We start from the raw sequence: 20,989 nt of genomic DNA on the forward strand, positions 1-20,989 counted from the left end.
TAAGAGGAGGATCTACTGCGACGATCACAGCTAATTAGGCCTCTGCAGGAGGAACATCGAACGATGCATATTTGAACGAATTAAAACCGTCCGATGTCTACAGCTATTTCATTATTCGAAAGATTTCACTGCGGCAGAAGATATTGTGGGATTCACACCACTAATTGACACGTTGTCTCCATTTCTTTCCGGTATTTCGATACTTCTTACCATAAGAACATAGCCTTTCTCTGTTTTTTATAGGCAATTATTACTGATTAATCCTTTACACTTAATACACCTTCCTAATTAGGCCTTAGCGCGCCTCTCTCCGCACATATATGCCTATATATCACATAGATTAAATCAATTTTATAGTGGTAAAAGTAGGTCAAAAACGCATAGTAAGCGATTAGAGTTCGATTTAACTTAGGGCTAGGGCTAAAATTCGATTTAACTTAGAAAAATCCAACTTTATTTAACTTAGAAAAATGAAAAATCCAACTTTATAAATTTAATTCATAGGCCTTTACTTATAATATAAAATTTAATAATAAGTATTATTATAATTTAGATATAATAATATTAACGCGCTAGCTAATAAATATTAAATTATTATAAAAATCTTAAAATATTAAATATAATTATATCTAGAAGATAAAATTATAGATCTTTATTTATATATAATTAATCTAATATATAATAATAAAAAGTCTATTATAAAAATTACGCTATTTAAATTAATATTTTAATTTTAATTATTATTATCGCTATTATACGAGTAATATAAAATTATCTTTTATTTAAATATATCTAATTCTTAATTCTAATTATTATTATAGATATTATTAATTTATTCTAGAATTATTAAATATACTTTTATATACTTTCTATATTTAATCTTTTTTTTATATATCGCGAGAAGATAGCTTAAAGAAATATAACTTATTATATTAAGCTATAATACTTTTAAGAGAATATTATAAAATATATTAATTTTTCTAAATTAACGATTTAATAAAAAGATTATAATTATAATATATATAATTTTATATTAGATAATAATATTAAAAATATATAATAGATATATAAAATTATCGTTAACGATTTTAATTATAAAGTGCTAGCGGATTTCGCGTAATTAATATTAGAAGAAGATAAGCTTTTCTTATTATTAATAGATATAACTCGCTTTCTTTTATATATATAAAATAATAAAATATAATTCTATTTAATTTTATATCTTATTAATTTAATATAATTATTAATTAGAATAATAATTAAAATAACTACTTCTAAATATAGAAATTCTAATCGAGATATTCTATATATATATTATTCTATAATATAATATTATAAATATATTATATTATAGAATATCTCGCTAAAATCTTATATTATATTAAATATAAGATAATATAAATCTTAATAACTTATATTATATTAGAGTATAATATAATAAATTAATATCTTATATTATATTATATCTTTTCGACTAATATATTTAACTTAATTTAGAAAAGACTTAAAAGCTATAAGAATTATAAGATTATTCTTATTAGAAAGTAAGAATATAGCGAAATAAAGCGTTTTATTATCTAGAAAGATTATTATTTATTTATAATTATTATAAAAAATAGAGAAAAACCCTTAAAGATTATTATAAATTAGATTATTCTCTTAATAATCTAACGTTATATAACGCTTATATAATTTAACTTTTATATTAATAATACTATATAATTTATACGCGTTTCTAAAAAATAAAATAAATAAGTTTATTTCGATATATATTTTAGCTAATTTCTTTAGATTCTAATATTTTAAGTAGTTATAATAAGCGTATTATATATATAAGATTTTCTTATTAATTTAAGAATTTAAAGTATTAATAAATAAGAATAAGAATTTAGATTTAGATATAGATATAGATATAATAAACTTATTATAGATAGAAATATCTTTATTAATAACTATTAAGTATATAAGAGTTTTTATTTATATATTTAGCGTATAAAGACGATTACGCTAGCGTCTAAAAATAATATTATATTTCTCTATTTTAATATTCTTAAATATAAGCTAAAGCGAATAGTTTTAATTTTTAAGTTATTTTTAAAAAATTAGATTAAAGCTACTATTAGAGATATATTAGATATCTTTTATATATAGAGTTTATTTATCTTTAAAACTCTTATATTTAAACTTAATACGCTTAAAGTTAATAGTTATAACTAAGCTATTAACTTTATTAATTAAACGATATAATTTAAATAAGATAAAAATTTAAAAGATTAAAAAGTTATAGATAATATATTAAATATAGATATTATTAATAAATTATAGATATAATAATATAACGATTATAGATATCGAAGAAGTTTAAGTTATAGTCTTTAAGCTCTTTTTAATAAAGAAATAATAAACTTAATTTTATAAGAATTAAGAATTAATAATAAGATATATAATATTCTTTAAATTAGAATTAATATATATTATAAAATTATACGCTATTACTAATTAGATATATATAATAATAATCTTAATATTATTAAATTAATAATTAATAATAAACTTATTATTTTAAGTATTTTTATCTTTATTATTTAAGCTAATAATAATATTATTATTATTATCTTTATTATTATCTTTATTACTATAATTATTATAATTAATTTTATAATCTTTATAATTATTATAATCTTTATAATTATTATAATCTTTATAATTATTATAATCTTCTCTATTACTATTATTATTTTATTTCTTAAATTTAAGATATAGAATAATATATTTAATATCGTTATATTAATTCTTTTTATAATAATTATAATATTTATAAATTTAAATATAAAAGTTATTAATATAAGTTTTTTATTAAATTTTATACTTAATAGCTTCGTCGATAATAATTAATATAATAACGCTTTATAAATTATATATAAAGAATTTATTAATTAGCGTAATTAGTATATAAGCTTTAATATTAATTAAGTTAATAAAATTAATTATAATATTAATAAATTAAGTAATCGCGTAATTTAGATTAAACTTTACGATATTATTATTTTTAAAAATATTATAATTTTAATTATACTATTTATAGTATAAATTATATAAAAAATTTAAGCCTAAATAAAAGTAGTTTAATTCTTATCGAACTTTAATTTCGAGAATAAGTTATTAAACTTATTTAGAATCTTTATAAATCTATTAATATAGAATTAAAGATTATTATTATATCTTATAAAAGTAATATTATTTATCTTTCTAAATATAAAATTAAGAATACTTAAATTTTAAAATTTAAACTTATTTAGAGTCTTCTAGACTTTTTTAATATTAATCTTATTCTTAATTTTAAAATATGGGTTCTTTTTATAGCGCGATTTTAATATAATATAGATTTAATCTTACGTCTATAGCTAGCTATCGATTTAGACTTTAATAATAATAATATTAATAATTAATTTTATATAGTCTTTTTCGATATAGCGCTATAATCTAAATAACTTTAATTTATTCTTAAATTATTATTTTTAGATTTAATAATTAAAGATATTTTTAAACTTATTAATATTATTAAGATAATTTAAAAAGATTAAGATTTTAAATTTCTTAAAAGATATAATACTTAAAGACTTAATAAGCTCTTTTTATTAGAGAATAAATTAGATAAACTCGCTCTATTAAAGTTTAAATTTAAGAATAAAATTTATATATTAATAAGATTTAAAGAAATAATTAAAGTAGATAATATTAATAAAATCGAGCGCGCTTAAAAATTAAAAAGATCTTTATTAGAGATTAACTTTAATAGAGATTTAAAAATAAATTATTTTAATATTAAATTAAAATCGATAAGAGAGCTTAATATATACTTACTCTCGCTATTAAAATATCTCTTATAATATACTAGAGATTTAAGCGTATAAGAGAAATCTTATTAAGCTTTAAGATTAGCTTAATATAGTTTAAATCTTTACTTATAAAGAATCGTTATCTATTAATACTTAAAATAACGAATAATATTCTATTAAAAAGTTAAATAATTAATAAATATTAAAGATATTAAGATAGTTTAAGAATATTATAATAATAGAAATTTATCTCTTATATATAGATATAATATTATATTATTAAAGTTATATTAGCTATCTTAATAGCTAAAAGCTCTATTTATCTTCTTTAAAATTAACTCGATTAAAATTCGAGATCGAGATTAATTATAAGATTATTTACTTACTATTAAGATATTTTATCTCTAAAATAAATACTCGCGTTAAGGCTTCTTTATAATAATAGAGATTTTTTTTTTTCGAGATTAGAGTTTTTATTCTTTTAATTAATATACTTTTATTAATAATAGCTAGAAACTACGTAATTAGCGTTAAAGTTAAGATTATTTTCTTTTAAATTATATTTCTCTTAGCGATAATTAAGATAACTAGTTTTCAACCTTTATTATAAATATTTTATAATTAAATAAATACGAAGTCTAGATACTCGTTATCTAATTCTTTAATATTTATAATATATAAATAAGAGCGTATTATCTTTTTATTTAGCGTATTTTATATAGAAAAGCTAGTAATATTTTAGAGATTTTAGCGATATTATAATTTAATTAGTTATATAGCGATTTTAATAATCTCGACTAGATATAATATATCTTAATTCGCTTTATATTATCTCGAATAAAAAGTAAGAGCGCTTAAGTAATAGCTCTTAGCTCTCGAATTATAAATAAATTATAATTATTTAAACTTAAAATAATTATTTTAAAATAGAAATTTTCTATATTAAGAAGATTAATAAAGTCTTCTATAATTATAATTATCTTTATTATAATAAATATAAATATCTAAAGATAATCGTAGCTATAGCGATAGATTATATTATTATTAAAATAGTTATCGAATATAACTCGAGCTTATAATTTATTAAAATATAAAGATAAAATACTTAGTTATTTTTTATAGAGTTCTATAGAAGAAAAGAGCGACTTAATATAAGTATACTAAGACGTATTATATAATATAGTTACGTAATTATTAAAACGTTAAAAGTTATATAATTCGAATTTTAATAGATTTTTAAAATTCTTAATACGCTATAATTTACTTATTTTAAATATTAAGAATATTTAAGAATTAAAAAATTATAATAGAAGAATAAAAAGTTATTAAAATTCGCGCGAATATTCGATTATTTAAATACTAGTTATTTTTTTAAAAAATAACTATAAGATCGATTTTTAAAATTCTTAATACGCTATATTATATTTATTTTAAATATTAAGAATATTTAAGAATTAAAAGATTATAATAGAATTTTAAAAAGTTATTTAGAGTTACGCGAATATTAACTTAAAAAATCGAGTAATTATATCTCTATTATTAATAAAAAGATAATTATATATTATATTTTTAGAATTTTTATATCGTTAGATTTAAAAGACTTAGCTTTATAATATTTATTATATAAATATAAAATTTACTTCTATAAAAGTTATAAGAAATAAGTTAGAGAATTAAAGTTATTAATTTCGAGAGTATTTATAATTATTAAATATTAATATAATTATTTTCTTAAAAATCGAGTTTATATTCGATAATAAAAGTAAGTAATACGTTTTATAAAATTAAATAAGAGCTTTAAAATATACTTTTTAGAGAGAAAAAAGTAGATTTATTTAGATTTAAAGTTAGATAATTATAAGTTTTAACTAATTTCGAATTCGAATTTTTTTAGCGTATAATTAATTTTAAGCTATAATTACTTAACTCTAGTAAATAAATACTTTTCTTAACGTTAAGAATTTCGAAGTTTTCTATATACGTTAAAAAATAAAATAAGACTAAATCTCTAATTTTTAAACTCTTTTATTAAATAAGAGAGTTTAGAATAAATAAATTTAATAAAGATTTTAAAGATTAGTTTTTAATTTAATTACGTTAGAAAAGCGACTTATTACGTTAAATAAAGTTACTTTATTATTATAATATTATATAAGTATTTTAATTAATTTAAAATCTTTATATATATTTTAAAATCTTTAAAATATATATAAAGACTTTATAAGTACTTCGTAATTAATTATTTAATTTAATATTTATAATATTTATTTATTTTAAATTAATCTTAAAACTTAGATTCTTAATTTATAAATAAGCTTAATTTCATACGTCGACAATTAAACTTCGAGTCTCGTATCGTGAAATCTAAGTTACGCTCTTAAGATAAGCGTTATATTATTTTATAAAAATAAGTCTTCTTAAAAATCTTTAGAATCTTTATTAAATCTATTTAATATTCTTATCTAATTCGTAATTATAGGCAAATTCAGATAGTTATCTAAGGTTGCATAATGAAGATAATAAGTGTTTTCAGCCTAGGCGTAAACGCTGCGCCAGGGAGGCGTTAAGGGATTTCTTAGAACACGGTTTACCTCAGCTTACTTGCCTAAGCCTCATTAACAAGACACCTTTCGATTAAAGCTATAAGTCTCTTTATCATACGAAATGAATACCTAATATTGAATCATGAGACGGTGCGGGATGGTTGACTGGTACAATACAATGGCCACGTCGATTATTGGCATTCCCCTTAATCTCCGTTTAAAGGGGCTAATCATTTGACGCGGAACCGTATACCTAAACGAGTTGCGGCGAGCCTGGCAGCCAGCCGCAGCTTTGCATCGGCGTTTTCCTTTGATGTGCCAATCCTGCATCCTTCAGGAGGGTAGCAATTTTTACTGAGGCACATACAGATTCAAAAGTATGTAGATCTGAATCATCTCCTCTTTCTCTTATGTGAATTTTGTGATACGTGTCTGCGATCAGGGATGTCGATTGTTCTTCTCAAAGGCCTTCAATCTTCTAAACTTTGACTTTTTGAGATTCACACGACATGTGTAGAACACATCGATTTGTTGGTTGTGCACTGCTAGCATTTCTGGACAGAGGCGTATTGGGCGATGCCGTCTCTGCCCCCAAACCGTATAACTTCTGGAGTCGAGATTCTGATAGAGCGATGAATGCCAGCGGGCCTCAGACCACGGCAAATGGCACCTCGTTGTACCCGGATTCTAACTTCAATGTTTCAGAAGAGTGCGTCCTTTGGGACAATACATGTCACGGCGACAAGCAAAATGCGGCATCTATCTTCTTCGGAAAGACTTTAGCGGCCTTGTTGGAAAACGAATGCTTTACTGTTATAGACAGCGCTGTGGATGCAGTCGTTGGGCTCAATCAAATGATAGATGAAGAACAGGCTCCCTATGATCCAGCCGAATGTCCGGGCGGCATTTCCGGCATACCGCCTGCTACCTCATCAATGTGGTCAAGCCTGAAAGGCTGGATGAGGGAGCCTGCGTGTGCATCTTCCTCCCTGGTATACGGGTCAGCAGTCCGCCAGCCGCCAGCACAAGACGCCATCTATGGTTGCTGCGGGCCTTGCGCGATTGGTGGTCCTAATGTTGACGTGTACTACTGGCCATCACCCGAGGCCAACACTTCGTGCTTGAATATCATTGGTACGAGCGTCAACCCACCGACTGAAGGCGCAACCACGGCCGGCGGCTACACATACTGGGGCTATACGCCTATAGATGCCAACATATACAACCAGATTGTTACCACCATTGTGTATACTTCGATTAACGGAATTTACTTCAAAATGCCGATGTCGAACCCCTGGGAGTCTAAACCAGGCGCGAGCACCAGTAATAACCCTGGAATGTGGAGTTTGCCGTCAACGACACTTCCTAATTGGAGCACGCCGAAAATCCAACGACGGGCGGAATCGTCGGAAGCAACGATCCAAGCTCGTGCGAATCCCATTGCCATATCAAACCCGCCCCACGCCCCGATGAATGGATCGAAGTGGGACACTATAAGGAATGACTCCTCCCCACATAGTATTGTTACGTCCGGCAGTCATACTTTTACTTCTCCTTCCATTTACGTCAACTTTTATAGCCTGAGCGCAACTGATTCCTGTGGGTATCGAGGCAATAACATCAACTCTACGCTAGTTGCATTTGCTCCAGGAGAGCTCTCGACCGTCGCGACTGCCATGTATCCCGCACTCGAATCTACTATTACTCCGGCATCCATCTACAACTTCGATAACCTGCCATGCCCGCCAATGAGCGTCATGTGGAGTCAGTGGTATAAACCAGAACCTGGGGAGCCTTATCGTCCCCTAATCGTCTTTCCATCCAAGCTTCTCGACATGGATCCTTTGTGGAAGGTTTGCACCCAAGGCTATTTCACGGGCTACGATCCACCGAGAACGCTCGATCCAGCAACCGCGATGGTACCTAAGGTGACTCCGCCGTCGAACCCTAATCCAGATCCAAGGCCAGCAACGCCTGCTGCGACACAAGAGAATTTGCCAAAGAGGACCACTACACCCGCTGATCCTACTAAGACGTCAGGTGATCCCTCTTTAGCAAAGAGCCATAGCAGTGGTGGCATGCAAGTGGACCCGTCACAGCAAACAGACCCACTCAGAGGTACGAAGAAAGCTCCGGCCGATCCTTCATCGAACAATCAAGGCAATGAAGATCTGCAGGGACAGTCTTTACAGGAGGAGCCTGCTTCCAGTGATCTCAAGAATGGTCCCACAAATCATGCGTTGCCAAATAATGCGGTCAACAGCGATTTAGATCAGCCAGCAAATAACATGCATGCATCCGGAGGGCCCTCAATGGAGGATGTAGGCACAGTACACCAACCACAGCCGCTTGCAACATCAGCTCTAATTTTGATGACTGCTGTATCAGGCAGTCATCATGTCTTAGCAACAGTTGAGGGCTACAATATTGACGGCGTAGATATCAGACCTGGCGGTAGCGCACCCGATGTTAGGGGGCAACAGATCGCTGTTGACTCGAGCAATGATCCTCAAATTGGTGGTCAAACAGCACACACTGAGCCGGTAGTATCCTTAGTGACCACCGCAATCGCAAACCACGTGGTTACACCCTTGCCGAAAGGTGTCGCCATTCAAGGGTTTACACTCAACAACGGGGGTCCTGCAACGATCGTTGCCAGTACGACATTCTCTGTCGACACATCGGGCAACATGTTTGTGAATGGCCACTCCTATCGTATAAACAACGATAGCCCCGTACCCATGACGATAAACGGGGAAGTAGTCATACCTCTGCCAACGGGGATATCTATACACTCCGCAACTCTCACGCCAAACGCGCCAGCTCTTGTCATCTCAGGTACCTCTTACTCGCTTGATTCGTCCAGCAATCTACACTTTGGCGGCTCAAGCTACATGTCAATCGTCAAGATCGCCGATGTCGACCCGACTCAGGTAAACACAATCGCTGGCCAGCCTGTAATCGAGCTTGCAACGGGCGTTTCCATAGCCGCCACAACGCCTAAAACTGGTGCTCCAGCAATCCAGGGCCTGTCCGGCGTGCCCATAACCCTAGACTCGTCTAATCTAATTGTTGGCTCTGTTACGATACCCGTGCAGAACAGTTCTTCCTCGGGATCTCTTCCGGAATTGATCTCAGGCGGGTTATCTAGCCAAACAACGGATGGGGTCAGTAACCCTGGAAAAAAGAATGGTAGTAGTCTGCTGGCTTTTACGGGTGGCTCAGGAAGGCGAAAGCGAGACTTCAGCATGTTGCTGTCAGGGTTGATTGGGGCCTGGACTATCATTGTACTACTAAGTTCTTGAGTATTGATGTAAGTCGGTGGGAGAGGGGCTTTAGGCTAGTTAAAGGGATTGACTTGGTAATTCGTGGAGATTGGATTAGCCTCGCTTCTTCATGCAGCAGTATGGGGGCTGGCTCGGGAACGCTAAGCATCGTGGGCGGAGATGATAGAGTGCAGGGTCGGTGGCTCAGAATATCAATTTCAGCTTGTATTTTTTATATCGCTCGGACTTAATTTACATAATATAGCTACACTACTCGTTTTTTCTCGCGGTTCCGTTCTATCAATAATTAGATGATTAATTTATAATCTTATTAGGTGAACAGCACTACCTCCACTGCTCCGCAGGTTCTTGACAATGCCGCACTCATCAGCCATGGAGGCAACGCCACTCTTGCAGGTACCGCAAGCGACCCTGATGACCCAAAGTTTCCGATTGATTATGAATACGGTGGCGTAGTCCCTAGACAGGATCTCTGAGCCTCTGTCCTGGACGGTATGGCAACCGCTGCGCAGTAGGAAGCTAGGGCTCGCTGTATATTCATCACTGCTGTCAGTATCAGTGGCAATCTAATCTTCCACATCAACGAAGTCTCAAATCATATTTTGAGCTGTGATGTAACGATGAAGACTTTTCGTCTTGTAGCGCTCATTAGCATGGGACGCAGAGAGTACAAAGAACAGGAAATGAGTCTGTTCTGTGATGGGGACAGCTTGCTGAAGGGTATGTTTTCAATCTTGGAAAGGCAGCACTCGGGGGTGGTGGTGAGCCAATGAGCAATGAATGATGAGTCTTTATTGGGTGTCGAAGCGTTGGTCCAGAGATGGACGTACAGTGATAGTCTTGCCATCAGCATTTCGGCACGTTCTAATTAGATGTCTCGAGGTTAATCCAAAGCTTACGTCGCGAACTGTAACCCATAATTTTTGTCTCAAGTCCGCTTTTCTCTCACCCCTTCATCCCCTAACCATTCAACCCTCCTCCACCCCTCCCCTCTCAACCCCACACCACCGATCACACCACCCCAGCAGGACCTGATGCCACCTCAATGAGTTCTCTCTGCCCAGCACAAAATGATTTTCCTCCGGAAAATTTAGAAATTTACTTTCAACCCCCCTGCCCTGGCACACATTGAACGCTGCCAATCCCTCCGTAATCGGACATCTGTAGTCTTTGTCAGAATGAATAAACAGCATGGGCGTAGTCCAATTGGCAGTGTGGCGGGAGGGATCGTATTTGTCGTATTCGGATTGGTGGGACCAAAGAGGGCCGCGAAAGTCGGTGGGGAGAGTTGAGGTAGCGTCGGAGGAGAGGAGGTTGGGGGAAGAGAAGATACCGTCGTGAGAGATGAGGGCACGGAAGCTTTTGGAGAGAGGTTGGCCGGCGATCCTGGGGGGTGGAGGGTTAGTTGGTGGGGTTTTCTGATGGCTGATGTGTGCGTGTGGTGGTGGAACTTGCAACACTGTGGTGGGGGATGGAGGAAATAGGGGAGGAAATCATACCAGTTGACCATGTAGCCGCCATAACTTCCTCCCATGGCTACAACGCGTTCTGTGTCCACAAAGGGCATATCCTCTTTGACATACTCGAAGCAATTCACCAGGTCCTTGTACGCGCGACCACCCCATTCGCCGACAATGCCCTCGATATACCCCTGTCCAAATCCCGTCGATCCTGTGACATTAGGCATTATGACAATGTACCCTTGCTCAGCGAAAACGGCGGCGTTCCATCTGTAGCTCCAAGCGTTCGGCCACGAATAGACAGGACCACCGTGGATCCAGAAGAGCATTGGGTAGGTCTTGTCTTCTGAGAAATCTGAGGGTTTGATGACGAATGCTTGCACTTTGTAGTCGCCTGCACCTTTAAAGTCGATTGAGGAGACTTGTGGAGGACGATAGCCAAATTCGGGCTTGTCATGTAAATGGCTGAACGAGCAGGTATGATTGTCGGTTGACGGGTCGATTATTCCAAAGACGCTGGGGGAAGTAATGGTTGACATGGTGAAGAGGAGCCGGGTAGGGGAGAGAGCGTGGAGCGAGGAGACTACACCCTCGGCTGTAATTGGCGTCGGAATCGCCAAAATGATATTGTTTGAGTGAGATCTGATTTGAATCTTGAAGACTCTCTTGCTGCCGCGGGATTCTGCAATTATGTAAAGCTCTTTGGCGTCGCTGCTGAAGGTGAGGGATTCGGGCCGTAAATCCCATTTCTCACTGCTCGTGGATGTTACGACCTCAGTCATATGATCTAAGCTGTCGATATTACCCACAATAATGATACTCGAATTATCGTATGCATTACTTGAGTCCTTTGTTTGCAGAAATGCGGCAGATTTACCGTCATGAGAAAACGTTGGTGAGCCACTGGTGCCGCTGAATCCAGGCATGGACACTGTCCGAGGTGTCGGCGCTGGATCTTCCTTGAAAGTGCTCAGTGGAACAAAATAAAGACTGTTCTTTTCCATGAGAACTGCATTGACTGAAGGGTCCTTTGCATTGAGAAGAATACCACTTGTCCCAATCTCAGAGTCTACACCGTAGAAAGGGTTTGGGTGTACTAAATTGGTACCCTGAAGAGCATTGATGAAGCCAGTTTGTGAAATCATGTAGCGATTGATGTTCTCGGGAGATTTCTCAAGCACCGTGTACCAGATAACGCTCTTCTCTGCTGTGAGGTAAGTATCCCAGACTCGGACGGGGAACGTATCGTATTCTCTAGCAGAAGACTGGGGTTTCACGGCTTTCTCAGCATTGTAGAAGCTTCCGTCCAGAGATGCTTTCCCTGTCACGGTGACGGCAAAAGATCCATTGAGGAGTCTCTTTGTCTTCAGATTGGAGGCAGCACCATCGATCGTGGCAATAAGATATGCACTGATGACTTGAGCCAATACATTGAGATTCTAATGGAAGTGGACATACTTCTTCTCTCCGACGACCACGCCAGACCATACTTCCGTTGTGCCTCCCTCAGCTTCTCGCAGCCATAGGACACAATCATTGCCTAGCCATTGGATGTCCTTGACTTTGGAGTCATCGGAAAAGAGAGCCGTTGTGCCGTTCTCAAGGTCGAGAACCCTGATTTCCTTGCCTTCCGAGTGAGAGTCCAAAGAGTATATGGACAAGGTGTATAATGCAAGTCGTCCATTTTCGTTGGGCACTGCTGATGATCGGCGGGGCGCAGATATGAAGCTTCTATAACATTTTCTGGGTCAAGTGTTCGTACCAGCGCGAAATGGAACTTACTCTAATGTCAGCTTTGTGATTTTGTGGATCGTCATTGTGGATACCCAAATCAAGATTTTTGATATGAATTGAGGTGGGGGAAGTATATGTCACTAGCCCGAGGAATAGCGTCATAGGCCACGTGACATCAGCCCCACTCTAGTTACGAGCGTACCCTTAATATACTACTCAGCCCTCAGCCCTATGGCTAGCGGGCCTTGGCGGAGGCATCTTCTACTATATTATACCTTCTTTTCACATATATAGTTCGATAGCCTTATTATTCTAGTTCTATCTCACCTATACTAGTATTATATTTATACTAGTTTTAATATTATAATAAGACTTCTTCGTACCCTCTCGGCTCGGCGAAGAGAATTAACGAGTATTTTTTACTTTTTATTTAAGTAAAGATATGATATGATATGGGATATTGACCTGCCATACCATACTCTGACATGGTATGGGTTATTGAATTTGCATGATCCCATACCTGGTATGGTATGGGATCTTGTATATCCCACGGTATGGTATATCTGTGGTATCATACCATGGAATGATATATGTATGGGATATCCCCCTGAGATTTCTATATTTAGAAGTATAAGTAGCTATTCTGATCATCATTCTGGCCAACCATGGCTACCACTATCATCTACCATGACTGCCACTACCATGCCTGCCACTACCTGCCTGCCACTCCATGCCTGCCACTACCATGCCTACCATCGAAATATGGCCCCCGCGCATCCCAGCCACCATGTTTTCCAGCTACCTAATTTTTGTACTATATTTAGAACCTGGCCCCGGAGAGGTTCTGGAGAATTGATCCGTCCGTTCTCACATCACATACCTGATATTCTAACAGCTACCACTACCATGGCTACCACTATCATGGCTACCACTATTTATTATTGAAATAGCCTACTACTATATGATAGCCATGGTTATGGTAGCCATGATAGTAGTAGTTATGGTAGTGGTAGTTATGGTAGGGAGGGTGTTAGGGGCAGGCATGGTAGGGGGCCATGGTAGGGGCGGCCATGGTAGGGGCGGCCATGGTAGTGGCAGTCATGGTAGGGGCAGCCATGATAGTGGCAGGCATGGTAGTGGCAGGCATGGTAGATGATAGTGGTAGCCATGATACCGTGGGATATACCGCCAAGATCCCGAACCCATACCAGAAAATATGGTATGGTATCCGACCCTACCCATACCATACCCGGGTACGGTATGGTATCACTTGGTATGGAATATCCCATGGAATATACCATACCTTTCCGGCCAGTATAATAAATAAATAACGAGTATTTTTTACTTTCTATTTAAAATAAGCGATCGAGTTTAATAAAGAAAACGCTAGGTATTTCTATTATATAGAAGCTTTATTATATATTTAAATTATTAAATACCTACATTATTCGAAATAATCTATATTATTAACGATAGTTTAATTTATTAAAAATCGAATCCTCTATATCGAATATAAGAAATTCTTCTTCGCTTCGTTCTCCGTAAAAAATTCATAACGAATAATAAACTACTAACGAACTTTCTATTATTTAAAAAAATCTTATTTAGAGTACTTATAGTTTTTACGACGATTTAATTAATTAAGGAATAAGTATTATAGACCTCCGTAAAGAAATAAAATTTTAATACTTAATATAGAGATCTATTATCTTTCTCGACTCGCGTATATCTTTATAATATCGAAGTTCTAGAGATCTCTTTATTTTACTCGATAAAGATACTATTCGATATTATAATAAATCTTTATAGAAAAGTCTAGCTAAAATTAGCCTTTTTTTCGCCTATCTTCTCCGCTTTATTCTTATCTATATTTAATATATTATAAATTTCTTAAATTCTTACTTAAATCTATTTATATTAATATTAAGATATCGCTTACTATATCGTTAATTATCTATATACTACGACTATTCTTATCTTACGTATAACGATTTATATAGAAGATATTTACCTTTAAACTCGTCGTTACTTCGTATATTATATATATAGCGTTCTCTATCTACTAAGAATCTTTATTAGCGATATCGTAGAATATCGAGTTAGTTAGAAGAGAATTAGGCTTAAGAACTCGAGATATAAACCTAAAACTCGGCTAATATCTTTATTCTTTCGCCTTCGTTCTTATCTTTATCTATATTACGAGATTTCGAAGTACTAAGAGTATATCGACATCGATATCGATTAATCTCGTTATAGCTAGTTAGATAGTTACTTAGCTCTAGACTATCGAATTCACCTATATTTAATAACATTAATAGATTTAAATTTAAGAACTAGAAAATAAGAATTACGAATAAACTTAATCTTAATAAAGACTATTATATTATCTACGCTTTTTAGATAAACTACGTTATATCTTATTTTAAAGAAAAGACTATCGAGTATACGATATCTAGACGTTAAATAATTATAAAAAATCTTTATCTCTTAATCGACGATCTTCTAGATTAACTAAGTAATCTTTATAAGATTTTTTTAGATTTTATTTAATAAAGAAATAATTATAATTACTTAATCTTTAGAAGATATAATAATTAATTATTTTTCGAGTATTACGAGAAGTTTATAAAATATATCGTATATATATAGAAGTATGACGATAAAGAATATTAGATTAATATTATTTAATTAGATCTTATAATCGACTTAAGAAATAGAATAAATCTCTATCTTTAGAACGAATATACTATATATAAAAGAAAGTAAATATTATTAGATTTAAAGAAATATCTTATTATATTAGAATATCGTAATCTAATATATATCGAACGATTAATAGATAAGAAAGTAAGAATATTTATTAAATAATATATTAAAGCGAGACTCGAAGAGATAGTTAAATTACGCGATAAATATACTATTATTTCTTATTTTAATCTAGAGAAATATAGATAATAGATATAATTATATAAATATATTAGATCTATAAACGATATAATTATAAGAACGTAGTAGACGAATATAGTTAAGAACGTAGTAGCTCTATAAATATAGTCGAAATTAGTATAGATATCGATAAATTCTCGAATATCGCGTTTTTAAATAAATTAAAATTATTCGATATCTTTAAAATAATCTTATTTTTTTACATTCGTAAATCGATTTTTTAAATCTATATAACTTAATAATAGTCTTATATTAAATCTATTAAGCGAGCTCCTCTTATTATTATATATCTAAAGATTCTTCGAAGTTATAATACGTTATCTATAGATCTTACTATCGTCGTTAATAGTCTCGATCGATATCGACTATATAATATTCTATAAAGAAACTTATATCGAAATTATCTAATATTAATTTAGAGTTTTAGCGTCTACGGCTTAATTTAATTCGAGAGATATCGACTAATTAGATTATATTATTTTATCGATTTCTTTTTTACTATATTAAATAGCTATTATATAATAAATTCTTTTTCGATTATTATTTATTTAATTCTTTATAAATTCTTATTAAATTAAAAGCCTTCTTAACGCTATAATAAAGTGCTATCGACGACGCGCTAGCGAAATCTTCGAGATACGATATCGCTATCGCTATCGTCTTTAAAGAAAGATATTAATTTAGCCTAGTATAGTATATATTAAAAGTCTTTATTTTTATAGATTTCAGCGAGCGATAATTCTTTCAAAGAATTATAGATATTTAGAGATATAAGACGAATAATAGATTTATATCTTCGATCTATTAGTTATAAAGACTATAGCTCTTTAAGAGAGAGAAGTATTATTATAAGCGTACTCTACTTAGCCCTTAGCTCTATAACTAGCGAGTCTTAACGAAGATATTCTCTATTATATTATATCTTCTTTTCATATATATAATTCGATAGTCTTATTATTCTATCTATCTTATTTATACTAGTATTATATTTATACTAGTTTTAATAACTTTAATATTTTTAGAATTAATTCTTTGACTCCTTCTATCCTTGACGTATCAGTAATTTAAAGACGCATAAAAAGCTTCTACTGAGACATTAGCTCTCTTCTGGCTTTGTATATAGCCCTCGACTTTCCCTTTTAATTTTATATCTTACGTATATAGATAATCTATAGATATTACGATTATAAGTAGATAATTACTTTTATATACTATAAAGCTAATATTCGCCGTAGCTTTGCGCGAATTCCTATCCCCTCTTTCGCTCTATTCGAGATTATCTATAATATTCTTTATTTACGTAATTACTTAAAATAGAGATTAAGCTATAAGCTACTCGAGAGAGAAGTATATAATTATTCTTATTTTATAGTCGACTTCTATAGCTACTCGATATCTATTTATATCTTCTTCGAGCTTATAATCTTTTATTTATCGTTAATCGAGAAGTCGACTACGATATCTCGTTAACGTTCGTAAATTAAACGACTCTTATCTTTTATCGAATATACTAGACTATAATTCCGCGTATAGTTTGAACTACGGACCAATCTCTTTGACGAGACTTAGAAAGAAAATACGTTAAGATATAAAGAAGTAAAATTAATATAGAGTAGATACGCTTAATACGAATATACTTCGTAATATATTACTAGTTATAGATTATATTCGGATAGGTGCGTTAGATTATCTCAACCCCTTCGATACTAATTCTAAATAAAGCCAACTTAAGTTTATATATATAGAGTAGCGATAAAGTACTTGAAAAAGAAGAAGAATATATATTATTATATATATTTAACGCGATAGATTACGATAAATCGATAACGAGTAGAGATATATTATAACTTATCTATAAATAAATTTCTCTTAGAGATCTTATAATTTCTTTTATAGCTAAAATAAATCTTTTAAGTAAATAGACTTTAATTACTATTACTCTTAAATATAGCTCTTATTAAATTTTAATATAAAATTATATTTATATAAAAGAGTATATTTATTATTTATTAGCTTTATATCGAAGAACTTAATAAATAATTTATTTATTTCTTCTCTTTAAATTTTATAGTCTTCGTCTTCTTTTTCGCTATTATCTTCTTTTTATTAAATATTTATTTTATCTTAATCTTAATCTTATCTAATTTACTTATCGATTTAAAAGATTATTTCTTATTTAATTTAAATTATTATTATAGAAGTAAAATTAAAATCTTTTAATATTAAAAGTTAGTATTTTTAATTTTACGATAAATCTATCTTATTAAACTTCGATCGTATTATAATTTCATTTAATAGAGCTAATTAATATCGAGTAGAATATATATAATATATCGATTTTAAATCGTCGTTTCTTAGCCCGATCTATTATATAGTCGCTAAACTCTCGTAATAATTAATTAATTATTAAGTACTCTAATCTACTTATTAATCGTTATTCTAGTATTCGCTTCGCTTATAAGCGAATAATAAGACTACGATTAGAAATAATACGCGTTTTACTCGTATATAAAGTAAGATCGCGGAGAATATATACTTTCTTTAGCGCTAGATATTAAATTAAAACTAAATACTAAATAGATAAATCCTCTTTCGAAAGTTTAGCGTTTCTCTTCTATATAAATCGATAATCGAAAAGATAATAAGAGATAAATAAGATTAGTCGAAGAATTTACGCTATAATATACGAATTAATCTAGATAATACTATATATTCTTAAACGATATTATAAAAACGTCTAATAATCTATTATCTTTTATACTCTTTATAAACGATATCTATTAATCGTAATAATATTATAATTAACCTTAGAAGAAGTAGTTAATTACTATTAATTAAAGTAATCTATTATAGTCGTAATCTCGACGATCTTTCTTATTCTCTATAATATATTAATATTTATTAGAATTCTCTCGTAATTACGATTATCGAAGCGTTTTTTCGTTAATAATTTCGCTATTATCTTTATCGCGATATAATTTAAATCTTAATCTAATATTATCGAAGATTAATAGATATAAAGCTTTATTTAAATATTATAAATACTTTATATTTAAATAATAGATTAAATCTTTTCGAGAAGATTAAGACGCTTTTTAATTAATATAATTAGCTATAATTAACGATCTTAGTCTATATATTTATAGAGTTATAATCGAGAATTCTAAATCGTCTTAATATATAATCGCCTTATTTAAGATATATTTATATTTATCGTTAAATTATTATCTTAACTAATATTAATTTCTACGTAAACTCTTTATCTTAACGCTATTCTTATTAATCTATACTTCTTAACTATTAAGATCTTACAATTATAGTTCTATTACCGTATATTTCTTATTTACTAGCGATAGCTATTAATTACTTAATAGATAAATCTTATTTATATTATTCTTTAAGTAATTAGCTCTATCTTTTTCTATATCTTCTAATATATATCGCCTCGTTTTTACTAATAACGTCTATATATCTTATTTAAGATTTCGTCGATATCGCTAATAAAGGGTTAATATAACTCTACTACGACTATATTAATAGCGTTATCTCTTATCTTTAACTTAATCTTCGACTTTGAAATTCTACTTCTATTAATTACGACTCTTTTACGACTTTAGATAGAAACTCGTAGAAAGATCGACTTAATCGTAGTCTTCTCGCTCGGCTTATTATAAGTATTCTAGCTGAAAATAATAAAGACGCGTATAAAAACTTCTAATTTAGATCTTAAGTATATATATTTACGAAATTATTTAAATTTAACTCGAGGTAACTATTTCTACTTTTAAAGATCTTATTTATAAGTTATAGTTCTTTTTATAAATATAATTATAATTAGATTAATTATTCTCTAGATATAAATACTACGTTTATTATATTTATCTTTATAGAAGAGAATATTACTATTAAGATCGCTTATATATTACTTATTACGTCTTAATAGCGATATCTTCTCGTAAGATTCTAGACTTCTCGAAATAAAGATTCGGGCGATATATATATTTCGCTTAATTCGAGACGATTAGCCGATTTAGAGAATACTTAAGATACGAATTATAGTTAAGAATAGATCTATCGTAGTTTATAGAAGATTACTCGATAAGAAGAATATAGCTCTAAGATTTTAAAAGAAAGTTATATAAGAGTCGAGAGAAATATTAATATTAAATAGAACCGGTAGAGTATAAACGCTTACGCACCTTTTTAGAATATATTTATTTATACTTATAGAATATCGAGTTTAGAAATATAACGCTTTCGAGATTATAAGAAATTCTTTCTTATAGTAATTACTATTAGAATATACTATACTACTATATAATAGATATTAATTAAGTTATCTTAGCGAAAACTATATAAGTAATCTTTATACTACTTTATAGAAAATTAATTATTTATTCTCTTATAAATCTCGACTATAATCTTATAATAGTTCGAAAAGTTATTATTTTCGATCTTTACTTTTCGATTCTCTTATTCTTAAAATTAGCTTATTCGTTCTATATAGAACTATATTATTCGTATATTTAAATCGAATTTCGTCTATAAATATTATAGATTCTTCTTAACGATCGAAGATAAGAATATTATTAACTCGACTTTTTAGCTTAAGCCTATCTCCTTTATAACTTAAGTCTAAAATTTCTTTATACTTTCTATATTATATCGATAATTAATATCGTTTTCTATCGATATCGAATATTAATTTATATTAAAACTATTTATCTAATTATTAATAATTATAAAGTCTAAACGTTTATAGATTAGCGATACTAGACGCTTAACTACTATAATTATATTATCTTAAGCTTATAAAGATAAAATTTAAGTCGCGTATACGATATCTATCTTATCTTTAATAATCTTAAGATCTTTATTATCTAATTCTATAGAATCTATTAAAATATTATTTGAAAGTATTTACGCTTATAGTTAATCTCGATCGCGGAATAATTCGTAGTTTAGATTAATAAATACGAGTTTTAGATTAAAGATATATAGCTATATAGCTATATAGCTACTATATCTTCTTTAAATATTAGAAAGCGAATCTCTTAATTAAAGTAGTAATTTACGTCGATAAATAATATCTCTATTTAAAGATATAATAGAATATATAACTAGTAAAATAGCTTCGATAAGCTAAAGTCTAAGAATTAAACTTAATCGATATATACGTA

General features: G+C 30.6%; 2 protein-coding genes across 2 annotated transcripts; one reads left to right on the top strand and one right to left on the bottom strand.

Moving 5' to 3' along the window:
* Positions 1 to 6,891: 6,891 nt before the first annotated feature.
* On the top strand, positions 6,892 to 9,687 carry HO173_003499 (uncharacterized protein; the record flags this gene model as incomplete). The annotated part of the gene is made up of 1 exon (XM_037305424.1): positions 6,892 to 9,687. One exon carries the CDS (start codon positions 6,892 to 6,894, stop codon positions 9,685 to 9,687), a length of 2,796 nt encoding a protein of 931 aa, XP_037167526.1.
* A 993-nt stretch (positions 9,688 to 10,680) lies between these two features.
* Positions 10,681 to 12,946, bottom strand: HO173_003500 (uncharacterized protein; the record flags this gene model as incomplete). The annotated part of the gene is made up of 5 exons (XM_037305425.1): positions 10,681 to 10,700; positions 10,772 to 11,055; positions 11,169 to 12,539; positions 12,588 to 12,860; positions 12,912 to 12,946. 5 exons carry the CDS (start codon positions 12,944 to 12,946, stop codon positions 10,681 to 10,683), a joined length of 1,983 nt encoding a protein of 660 aa, XP_037167527.1.
* Positions 12,947 to 20,989: the final 8,043 nt, after the last annotated feature.

This window comes from Letharia columbiana, assembly GCF_014066305.1.
Source record: "Letharia columbiana isolate WasteWater2 chromosome Unknown Sc0000009_s0, whole genome shotgun sequence".
NCBI lineage: Eukaryota > Fungi > Ascomycota > Lecanoromycetes > Lecanorales > Parmeliaceae > Letharia > Letharia columbiana.